General features: G+C 34.7%; 5 protein-coding genes across 6 annotated transcripts in view; 1 reads left to right on the forward strand and 4 right to left on the reverse strand.

Annotated features, from left to right (window-relative positions):
* LOC120432597 (RNA-binding protein 1) overlaps nt 1-11,422 on the reverse strand; it is a 454,616-nt gene that overhangs the window by 72,005 nt on the left and 371,189 nt on the right. The window lies entirely within an intron of this gene.
* The window catches only part of LOC120432616 (transcription factor SPT20 homolog), a 189,431-nt gene that overhangs the window by 57,034 nt on the left and 120,975 nt on the right, over nt 1-11,422 (reverse strand). The window lies entirely within an intron of this gene.
* LOC120432623 (uncharacterized) lies at nt 715-1,481 on the reverse strand. Its single transcript, XM_039597873.2, has 3 exons — nt 1,322-1,481; nt 1,024-1,260; nt 715-961 (listed from the first exon to the last, which is right to left on the reverse strand). Exons 1-3 carry the CDS (start codon nt 1,464-1,466, stop codon nt 834-836), a joined length of 510 nt encoding a protein of 169 aa, XP_039453807.1. The 5' UTR covers nt 1,467-1,481; the 3' UTR covers nt 715-833.
* LOC120432618 (uncharacterized) lies at nt 1,714-2,609 on the reverse strand. The gene is made up of 3 exons (XM_039597865.2): nt 2,408-2,609; nt 2,094-2,333; nt 1,714-2,027 (listed from the first exon to the last, which is right to left on the reverse strand). The coding sequence occupies exons 1-3, from the start codon at nt 2,550-2,552 to the stop codon at nt 1,870-1,872; spliced, it is 543 nt and encodes a 180-aa protein (XP_039453799.1). The 5' UTR covers nt 2,553-2,609; the 3' UTR covers nt 1,714-1,869.
* On the forward strand, nt 6,703-7,948 carry LOC120432625 (uncharacterized). Its single transcript, XM_039597874.2, has 4 exons — nt 6,703-7,017; nt 7,101-7,192; nt 7,285-7,429; nt 7,492-7,948. Exons 1-4 carry the CDS (start codon nt 6,891-6,893, stop codon nt 7,629-7,631), a joined length of 504 nt encoding a protein of 167 aa, XP_039453808.1. The 5' UTR covers nt 6,703-6,890; the 3' UTR covers nt 7,632-7,948.

An 11,422-nucleotide genomic window follows, 5' to 3' on the forward strand; every position in this document is an offset into this window, starting at 1 on the left:
TTGCTTTTTTTTTAATGTGATTAAGGGGGCATAAAACTTCTATTCACCTAATTTTTAATTCACAATGTGACATCATACAAACATACAAACAACAAATTTAAGATGGTTTGAAATCCATCATCAACGTTATCGATAGATTTTGTCAACTAAAGACAAACTTTTACTAAAAATCATAAAACCTGACTGCAAAATTTGTTTTAGTGCAGATGTTCTCCTAAATATAATTTTCTTTGAAATAATTTCAGGTAAATTTTGAGCCAAAATTTATTTTGCAAAACCCTATCTTTAAAAAAAATTACCTGATGTTATCTTGCCGAAAGTTATCCTACAAAACTTGACGTGGAGTTATCTAGCTCAAATTAACCTGGAAATTATCTTGAACATTCGATAATTTTTGAAAAAAAAAAACTTCACTGCTAAATTAATTCTGCAATAAATACAGAATAACTGCAGTTGAAAGATAACTTTTTATTACTTTGATGTAACATAAGAATTTAATTTAAAAAAATGGTAAAATTATTTTTCAAACCTATATATTTTTTTCATTTCAGAAATTTTAATCAAAAAAAAAAATTGTTCGTAATCAAAAAAATACGAACGGTTTTTTCTTCAAATCAGTATTTTGCCAATTTTTTAAGTTTTTTAAAAGTCAATTGCAATTTCAAAATAAATTTAGTATTTTGCATACTACTACGAGTTCAAACTACTTTCACATAATCGAATGATTTTGTTTTTATTTACTATATAAGATTAATGAAGATCTACACATAAAGCGATAACAAAAACAGTCACTGGCTGTACGTAAACAGTACATCTCGCAGTCTCCAGGCTCCTCACACTCTCCTCATGTTGACAATTGCCAGCCGAGAATCGATCGCTTTGAGTCCCAAATTCTGGCTTCGATCGCATCCAAACAACGTCCTCAGCGCGTAGAAGCTGTACAGCACGTACACCACAAACGCTAAAATGATGATTTTTCGTTATTATTCTGAAACAATCAACTCGAGGAATGCAAACTCGAACCAGTTAGGTAGAACAGATAGCTCAAATCGTAGACGAGCCTGCCCTCCGGATCACCGTTGATCGTAACGAGCAGATCCCGCACCAGCAGTCCGACCACCTCCACCAGGAACATGTACTTGGCGGGTTGCAGATAAGTTCCGTCCTCCCACTTCATGCCACCGTACATGAAGGCCAGCACGGTCAACCAGACCAGAACGAAGATCCACCGCACCACCGGATGTCCTCGGAATGCAAAATCTGCAACGATCGCGCACGGTCAGGTTGGTGTCTTGGCCTAGCATAGCTACAGCGAACCTACCTAGCCCGGAACTCCACTCCTGCACGGTAAAGTCGAACGTCAACAGGGTGACCATCCACAGCTCGCGGATCACCAACGTAAGAGCCACCGCGAGGAACAAATGCCCGTGGAACTTGACAAAGCGCGTGATTCTCCGATCCTCCATGGCGGCTGGTGATCGACTGAATCAAACAGTGGGATCGGTTCGGATGCTTCGATCCGACCTCTTATCAGCGGCGAAGAAAGTCCGACCTCACCAAGACTAGTGTGTGCAAGCGACGTGCTGAGGATTGTTTTGGACCGCAAGCGCGACTACGTCAATGCAAGATCAGCCTCTCGGGCGGTGATCGAGATTAAGTCACTTGAAACAGGGGACAAGTTTGGCTTTGTGTTCATAAAAATGTTCCTCGGGATTCTAGAAGGTGTTTTGCCCTGATGGTCCCTCCTTAGGGATGAATGACGGGCGCGATTTTAATTTGATTCACAGAATGATAATATTTACAACAGAGCTATAGTGTAATAGTGTGCGGTATTGGTATTAATACTAGTTGCTATGCAGCACACGTGAACTAGCTGATCCACGAGTCATCGAACTCGTCGCCGAGCGTGAATTTGACCGGCTTCCGGGCACTCTCCACGTCGTCCTGATCTTCGTCCGGATCGTCGGAACTCCGGTCGAATAACCGATACAGCACGACCAGCGTGAATCCGACGTACACCGGGATCACTGGAATAGTGGAATGCATACAGTGCTGATAACTGAGTCGGGGACCTCATCGCTTGCTGATCTTACCAACTAATACTGCGGTGTTCGAGGACAGAACGAGCTCCTTGAAGTTCCGCCGCTCAAGCTGCGTCAGCTGCTGGATCAGAAACAAACTGAAGTCGATTGAGAAGATCGTGGCGAACGGCAGGATCGTTTCCTTCTTCTCGAACACGATCCCCACCAGGAAGATCGTCCCCACGAGCACCCAGATCAACGAGAACATCAACTGCCCCATGGGCCTCACCCGGAAAAACGTCTGACTGTGATCTAGAAACGAGAAACCACTTGTGCTATAACGACTCCACAGTCAAGGTCGCACAACCGCCAAAAAACACGCTTACCCACGACGACATCGTCCACGTCCAGCGGCCGTAACTCCTCCTCCACGAGGCTTACATCGGCGGCAAAGATACAGCCGAAAGTGAGGGCGGCCACCGCAATGGCATACCCGTGGGCCTTGATGTATCCGCTCAATATCCGCTCCATACTCCGACGGTCAGGATTTCCCCCCAAACACGTTGACTTCCTTCGAACTTCAACCGTTGACTGTACGTTTCTTCCTAATGAAGTTCGCGCACGCGGCACTCTGTCTGTTGGCTGTGGTTGTGCGGCTTAAACCGCGAAACATGAGACTGATCCTCAGGCTTATCAGAGGATGCTGTATTGGTGTTTGGGGCTGTTGATGATCGCCGGCGTGTTTTTATGAACTGCGTCACAATCAATACGGTGCGTGGTGAGATTTGTTTTGGTCAGACCAACAACTGGTGAATTACCCTGAAAGTCAGAACGGTGATGACGACAGTCTCGAGTCGTTTCGGGACAACAGCAGCAGCCATTAACGTGATAATGAATCGTGATAATCGGAGCGTCCGAGAGCCGTGATTGGATGGTTTTTTTTCATGTAAACATGGCATTCCATTTTAATTGGAAGCTGGGAGAACGTTTTGACATGTTTAGTGTAAACTTTTGTGTAACACCCTCTCAAACGGAACCAAGGATCAAGTGGACCGAAACGGTGTGGTCGTGTAATGAAATTTGCTAGCGATTAGGGATTTCGATGAACTGTGAAGGAGGCAAGACTTTGATGTAAACAGCGAGAAGGTGATTTTTTCAGTTTCTCGCGAAAACAGCATGATTCCTAAAAATAATCGTCTTAAAACCTTCAAACAGCATTTGAAGATTTCATATGACCTTTTCAAATTTAAGGCTGGATTTTTGAAACTAAAACTATTATTCCTTAAAAGCGTATTTTTTCCTTAAAAGCGTAAAAGCGAGTTTCACCGAGGTCCATGTATTAAGTCAATCCACCTTTTAAATCGAAACAATGTTGAAAAGTAATACTTCCAAAACAAGTGTTAAAAAGTTCAACTTTTCAGCATCCATTTATGTTTGTAATATTAGTTTTGAAAGGTATTTGATTCTGTTATATTTGGTAGAGAAAAGTAGGCTGTTTCGTCGTTCGAGAATGACAGAAAAAGTAAATAATTTCACGACAGAATTGCAAAAAAAAAAATCTTTTCGGTACTGTTATTTTGGCGATGAAATGTGACAAGCAATAATCAATCATTATAATTTTCAACACTTTTAAAAAGTGCTTTTGCGCAAATAAACATTTTATGAAAATAAACACAACATTTTTTTTTTGGGTTGATTTTCTTTCAAGTAGTAATTTTTAAGTACACACAAAAGGAAATTAAATCGAAAAGGTAGTGGCTGTATCTTGAGAACGATAAATTTTCTGAAAAAATGGTAAAGTATTTTTTAATTGAAAATTAAATTCGGTTTTTTTAATAATTTTGTTAACTGTCCGTTTTTCTTCATTTTCAAAAACACATTTCTTTAAATAATCATATCTTCGGAATCAGATTTAAAACCAAAGATGTAATTTTTAGTTTTCTAAAACACATAAAAAAGTAAAATTTTCATAGAATTTCATAAAATATATATTAAAAACTATTTATTACACATTGCATAACGTTTATTTTTGCGTTTTTTTTAAAGTCATATAAAGCCTTTTTTGAAACAATTTTCATTGAATTTCGGGACCACATATCGCAAAAAAGATGAAAAAAATAAAATTCATGAATTCTTTGATATTTTGAAACTTGGTGACAGTAGCTACATTGCAATAATGTATAATAGTAGTTGATGCAAAAAATTGCAAAAAGAAGATTTTTTCAGCACGAGTCTAAATTTAACCAACGAGGTTCACCGAGTTGGATAAATACGACGAGTGCTGAAAAAAATAAGTTTTGCAACGAGTTCTATACAACATTTTTTGCAATTCCGAAACACACCTATTGAGTGAAATTATAAGTCAAATATGTCATCTGTTTTGTCAATAAATTATTTAAATAAAAAAATGTTGAAAAGTGTTACTTTTCGAAACTAGTGCTAAAAAGTTCAACTTTTCAGCATCCATTTCAGTTTATTTAAATTTTTTTTTTAATTTTGATTTTTGGTACAGAAAAGTAGGCTTTTTCATCTTTCAATAATGACAGGAAAAGTAAGTCGTTTTATGACAGAATTGTAAAATAGTAGTTTATGCAACAAGTTGCAAAAAGATGATGATGAGTCGTACATTTATCCAACGAGGTACACCGAGTTGGATAAATACGACGAATGCTGAAAAAATCAAGTTTTGCAACGAGTTCCATACTAGTAGTTTATGCAACAAGTTGCAAAAAAAGGATTTTTTCAGCACGAGTCGTACATTTATCCAACGAGGTTCACCGAGTTGGATAAATACGACGAGTGTTGAAAAAATCAAGTTTTGCAACGAGTTCCATACAACATTTTTTGCAATTCCGAAAAACACCCTTTGAATAGAATTATAGGTCAAATGTCCATGCATTTAGTCAATAAATCATTTAAATCAAAAAAATGTTGAAAAGTATTACTTTTCCAAACAAGTGCTGAAAAGTTCAACTTTTCAGCACTCATTTCAGTGCTGAAAAGTAGAACTTTTCAGCATTTATTTTGAAAAGGGTTACTATTCGATTCTGTTATTTTCGGTAGCGAAAAGTAGGCTGTTTCGTCGTTCGAGAATGACAGGAAATGTAAGGAGTTTTACGACGGAATTGCAAAAAACATTTTTTGCAATTCCGAAAAACACCCTCTGAGTGAAATGATAAGTCAAATGTTCATGTATTTTGTCAATGAATCGCTTAAATCAAAAAAATGTTGAAAAGTTCATTTCAGTGCTGAAAAGTTGAACTTTTCAGCATTTATTTTGAAAAGTGTTGCTATTCGATTCTGTTATTTTTGGTACAGAAAAGTAGGCTATTTCGTCGTTCAAGAATGACAGGAAAAGTAAGTAGTTTCACGACGGAATTGCAAAAAAGCATTTTATGCTACCTTGTGCATATTTTTTTGAAAAGAAAGATATTTTGATTTTTTGATGATAATAAATAAATAAATAACAATAATTTTGAATCAATTTGAAAAAGTTATCAAAACATTGACATGTTAAATACTAATGAAAATGCATTAAAATTCACAGATATTCTTTGAAACATGTTTTAATAAGATGTAAAGAATTTAAGTTTCGAAACTTTTTAAAGCTGAAGGAGTATATGAATAAAAAAAATCGTGAAATCAGCGAATATCGCAATAGTGTAACCAGAACCAACCTGAAATTTTATCACAATTGTACATAAAAAATGATTGAATAAAACCAGAAAACCTAAAACATCCAAACGTTTACGTTTACGTTTGAATATTTTCTTGATTAAAATCTTACAAATTTTGAAACTTTTGCAGCGAATTTATGTGTTAAGGTTTACTAAAATGAACTGAGGTTTATTTGAAAAAAGATTTTTTTTTTTCAAATTTGATTTCATTTGGGTCGAATTGGGGCACATGGGGAAAATTGAGATCCTTGTTACTGCCCAATATTTGGATATTTTTTATTGGATTAAGGTAGAACAGATACAGATCAACAGCAATATTCCATCGTTATCCAAATTTGCACAAAAAACGGCTGCTTCTTTTCAGACTGCAGACTCCGATTCGCCCCAGTTGACGGTAGTTGAAAATCAGTTATATGTGAACCAAAATTAGGTAAAATCTACCAAATTTGTTGTATCAACTACCAATCCGTCAATTGTATAAGTTTTTAAGTTTTGTGCAGTTTAATTAAAGTATTTAAAAAAAAATTCCTTCAAAAATATTGAAAATACAGTTTATTTTAGAGCAAAATGCTAAAAATGCAAACTAACCTGAGATTTAAAGACTTTTTTGGTGTAATGCCTATCCTCCGGTGTTTGAAACTTAGGAGATACCAACCACTTTCAACATAACAAGTCATGCAACATTCAATTGCAACCGGACGCTGCAACAAGTGTTTGTGACAAGTTAGCGTGACAGGAAAGAACCGCGCAAGCGCTACGCAACAATAAAAAAAAAACTATTGCGAGAATTAGTTTTTTGCTGAAAAAATTTATCATGAATATTATGATGAATTATTTAATTTTATTTCAATTATATAAAAAAATGTCTCTTGATAACATGTTAAAATTTCAGCTAAATTATTTTCCTGAATGGCGCACTTTCATTCTCAGAGAGAAAAAATCACCCCTCTCAGAGATTGAACCGCGATGAAGATACATTCAACTGTCAAAAGTTTATATTTTCTCATCTGCCGTGGACATTGCTCTGCTGATGCTGAGAGTCATTCAATTACGAAAACAAAGTGCGCACAGTAAGGACGTTTTCTAGACGACCAAAACAATTCTAGTCACCTAAGTTAGGCTTAATCCCGGTAGTCCAATCTGGCAGCTGTCGTTACGTTAGTGTGTTCACCACCAATCGACATATCACAAAATGGACAAATTTCTCCGGTTTTTCATCAAATTTCACGGATACTGTATCGCCGTCGCGAGCAGCATTTTGACAGCGCTTTTCACATCGATTTTCACATCCAACTGGGCTTATATTCGGTACGAGGAATGTGAGTATCTGTGAATGTGGGATTTCCCCCCCCGACGTTAAGGAGAAACCCGGAATTGCTCAACAACAATTTATTCATTCTAGTTTACAATCTACGATACACCGGCATCCCGGCGCTCGTATTCGGCCTCGTCTGGATGGTCGCCAACAGTTTGTTGTTCATCGGCATCTTTAAGGTGAGTCATCGGTCGGTCGGTGACAATTTTTGTTTGTTTGCTTTCGCTGATAACAGAGCGTTTGAGAAAAAAAGTGTTTGTTTGTTTTTTAGGAGAAAAAGACGCTGCTCTATCCTTTCTGTGCGTTGTTTTTGCTCGATCTGGTCTTAGTTTTGCTGCGAGATTTCTACTTGATGATTTACGACAGCTCGTGGTACAAGACGGTGTTCTTCAACGTCTGTCTACCGTTAATGTTTTGTAAGTAAATTTAATTTGAAATTTTATAAACCGATCATTACATCTCAAATTACACCCCACAGTTATCGTCCCGTACGTGATCTTGAGCATGCTGGCGCTGATGAAGCTGTTCGATGTGGATCCAATCGTCCGGACGGACGATAATTTTGTGCGGTTCGATAGACGGTCCAACAGCATTGACACGGTTACCATCATCAATTAGTCAAACACCTTCCGAAATGTGCACATAATCTGCCAACGAAAGCTGTTAACCTCCTCATGTTTGTAACCGGAGAGAATTCGTTGCTTCGAATATGATTAAAATTTCAGTGCGTATTAATCAAAGAAAGCATTCGGAATAGCGAATCATCTTTCAACGAATTCCCTCTGTATTTTTTAGAAGAAAAAAACTGAAATTTTAATCTGGGTGATAATGCTAAATATTAAGTCGAATGATCGCACTGAGTGTGACGTGTAACAAGTGTTCTACTTCCGAATTTGTGTCAATAAAACAGAACTGAAATTAAATTTACGGAAAAAGCAGTTGTTTTTCTTAGACGATTTGTTTTAAATGCATAGCTGTCGCTAACATTCTTAGATTTGTTTGAAAATACCGTAAAACGGGGTGACATTGATAGCCGGGGTGACTTTGATAGGTTTGCGATTTTTCCGCAAAATGAAGAGTACAATTAAAATACGTAAGGAATGGTTTAGAAACATATTGACCGTGGTAGAGAAGTGTTCAAAGTACCTCAAGAAGAACTTTTCATAAAATTTTGACAAGTTTAAAAAGTTAGTTAACTATAGTTAAGAAAATGTTGATGAAAGTCATTATTCAAACTTCTCAAAGTGTCATGATTTTCTCAATGAACATGATTTTTAATCGGAAAACAGGATGCATTTTCGGATTCTTTGGACAAATTTCCACTAGGAGAAGGTTAAAAAAGTTTGTAAATAATAAATAATATGTGTTTTTCATACACAATTAAAAAATAATCTCCAAATTTATAGGCAATTTCAGTTGAACAAATTTCATGTAAAATGTGAAAACTTGTGATTCGTGCTTCGAATTCAGTATAAAATGCAATATAAATCGATTATTTTCTAAACAAAACTTTTTTTAACAAATTTCAGGCAAAATTCCGACTTTTTAACAATTTTACCTAAAATTTATATGTATTTTGTTAAAAAGCCTAAAAACTTAGTTAACTAAATATAAACATTGATTTTTTTTTCTTAACAACTATATCAGCTACTTCAGTGATGGTACATTTAGCGTACAAATAAAGTTTGAACATCTTAAATATGATTTTAACAAGAAAACTATGACTATCAAAGTCACCCCGGGATTAAAACTAAGAATTTTTAACGTAACTATTTTTCTAAACATTATTGAAAAAACTTTTTTTCCAAGATAGTGCATGGACTTTGTGTGGTCTACCCCAGTACATGTTTTAAAAATAATAATCTTGAGAAAAACCTTTCTTGTTGGAAAATATTATGAAAACAAATTGAAATCCCATCAAAGTCACCCCGGTTTACGGTATTTATGTTTATAAGTGATTTTTATACAAACACTTCTTTATTGTAAGCCCTTAAAATCCAAAACCTTTTCCGATGATGGAGTGTTTGATTTATGGTCTAAACCAAACGTGGCCAAATGTGGCTCACCGGTTGATATTTTGTGTCCCCTTTTTTAAATTGAGATGAAAATTTGCGCACCCTGATGCCATTAAATTTTTACGTATAAAATATTTACTTTTTAAAATATTTCACCATTCACCATCACAGGATGACTTCAATAGTTGCAATCCAGTAAATGTTAAGTAACAGTCTTTCAATATCTGATATATTTTTAACTTAATACCTAATGTTTGTTTTGTTTTACTTTATAGTTTTCTTTATTTTTGCCTTCCTCACCTTACTGAGGAAAGGCTATAAAATCACTCGAAAAATGAACTTCTTAATTTGACCTAGTAGACCCACCTTCACGTATACCTATCGACTCAGAATCAAATTCTGAGCAAATGTCTGTGTGTGTGTGTGTGTGTAGGGATGTGGGTCTGTGCACCAAAAAATATGCACTCGATTATCTCAGCACTGGCTTAACCGATTTGGACCGTTTTGGTCTCATTCGATTTGTCTTGGGGTCCCATAAGTCCCTATTGAAAATTATGAAGTTTAGTAAAGTACTTCAAAAGTTATGCTAAAAAAACGATTTTGGCGTATGTCCGGAAGATTGTAAAAAGGGTGGTTTTTGTAAGAAACATTGTCATGTTATAGATTTTCAGAAAGGTATTAAAAAGACCTTTCCAATGAGCCCAAAACATTGAAGATCTGATAACCCTATCAAAAGTTATTAGCACTTAAGTGTTATTTATACACTTTTTGGAGGCCGGATCTCAGATATTTCAGTAAAAATGATGTCCGGGTCTATCATGCGACCCATCGTTAGTTAGATAATCGAAAGACCTTTCAAATGAGCCTAAAACATCAAGGATCTGACAACCCTATTAAAAGTTATTGGCACTTAAGTGTTATTTATACACTTTTTAGAGGTTTGATTTCAGATATTGTGATAAAAATATTGTCTGAATCTTCCATGCGAACTATCGTTGGATAGGTTTTTTTTATCAGACCTTGCCGATGAGCCAGAAATATTGATGGTCTGCGAACCATATCAAAAGAAATGAGTAATAAAGTTGATTTGTTAAACATGTTAAGGGGGAATGTTGCTATTTTTACTGAATGTATTGACTTTATGAATATGAGGAAGGCACCAACCACCTAAAGGTGGATTAAGTAACGTTTTTTGTAATGCTTTCAAAAACACTATGGCATTTTTTAAGTTCAATTTTATTTATCAATTTATTTTTATTCCACCAAAGGATTCTGAAGTATTTTTGTGTGTTGATGTGTTTTTTTTATTTAATATTTGGAGAAAATTAGGTAATTGAAAAATATAAGAATGGTTTGAATTAAAGTATTTTGAGGTTCAAATTAATTTTAATTAGAAAATTGTTGTAAAAAAGGATATTAAAAGTACTGAAAAATATAAACTAGACTGACAATATTTAATAAAAATAATTAGGGTTAGTGAAACTTCACGATTTCGCGAATAGCGTGAAATCCGCTAATTTGGCTTTTTCCGCGAAATTCCGTGAAATTTTATGTTGGGTGAAAATGTAACGATTTTTCTCAAAATAATTTATCAATCTCCAAAAGGAATAATAATAATCATATGAACTACTGTAGAATTAAGCGAGTGAATACCCTGGTTCAATTACTTATAAAGGGTTAGTGATTTTTGACGATTTCGTGGACGGCGTGAATTTCGTGAAATATATCATTTCTTTCAAATCATTTTTTTAAAAACAACTTTATAAATATTTCATCCAAAAAGACTATTTAATTAAATTTTATTAGTTTTCAATAAGATAGCTTGAATATATATGTATGTCAAGTTGATAGAACCATTTGAAGAAATGTTCAGATTTTTGAGTTTTTTTGAATTTCGAAATTTAACTAACTAAATTTAGTAATATTATCATTTGCTGTATTAAACATTTTACTGCTGTATTATTTGAAAGGTATAGTTTTGAAAGAAAAAAAAGAATCATGTTTTGTTTTATTCAAAATAAAATAAATACTCTTTTATCATTGGAATCACATTTTAAAAACATATAATTTTTTGTGTGGGCCTGTTTAATATTAGCGATATTTGTTTATTTGGGTGGATGATTCCCGTGATAGTTAAAAATACTACTTTTTTTGTTTTCTTTTCTCATTTAGAATAAAAATTTTGATTTTGTTAAAAAAATATATTAATTTTTCAAATCGATTTTAAATTTAGTTTTTGAAAACTGAGCTAAAACCCTTAAAAAATATGTTTCATGGGCTAAAATGTCGCAGAAAATTTGGCTGGACAAGATTGTTAAATCTTGCTTTGATATGAAATTCAATAAAATGTAAAATGATACAACAGAAAGCAAATTAGCGAAAACATTTTAGCTT

Source organism: Culex pipiens, chromosome 3 (assembly GCF_016801865.2).
Source record: "Culex pipiens pallens isolate TS chromosome 3, TS_CPP_V2, whole genome shotgun sequence".
NCBI lineage: Eukaryota > Metazoa > Arthropoda > Insecta > Diptera > Culicidae > Culex > Culex pipiens.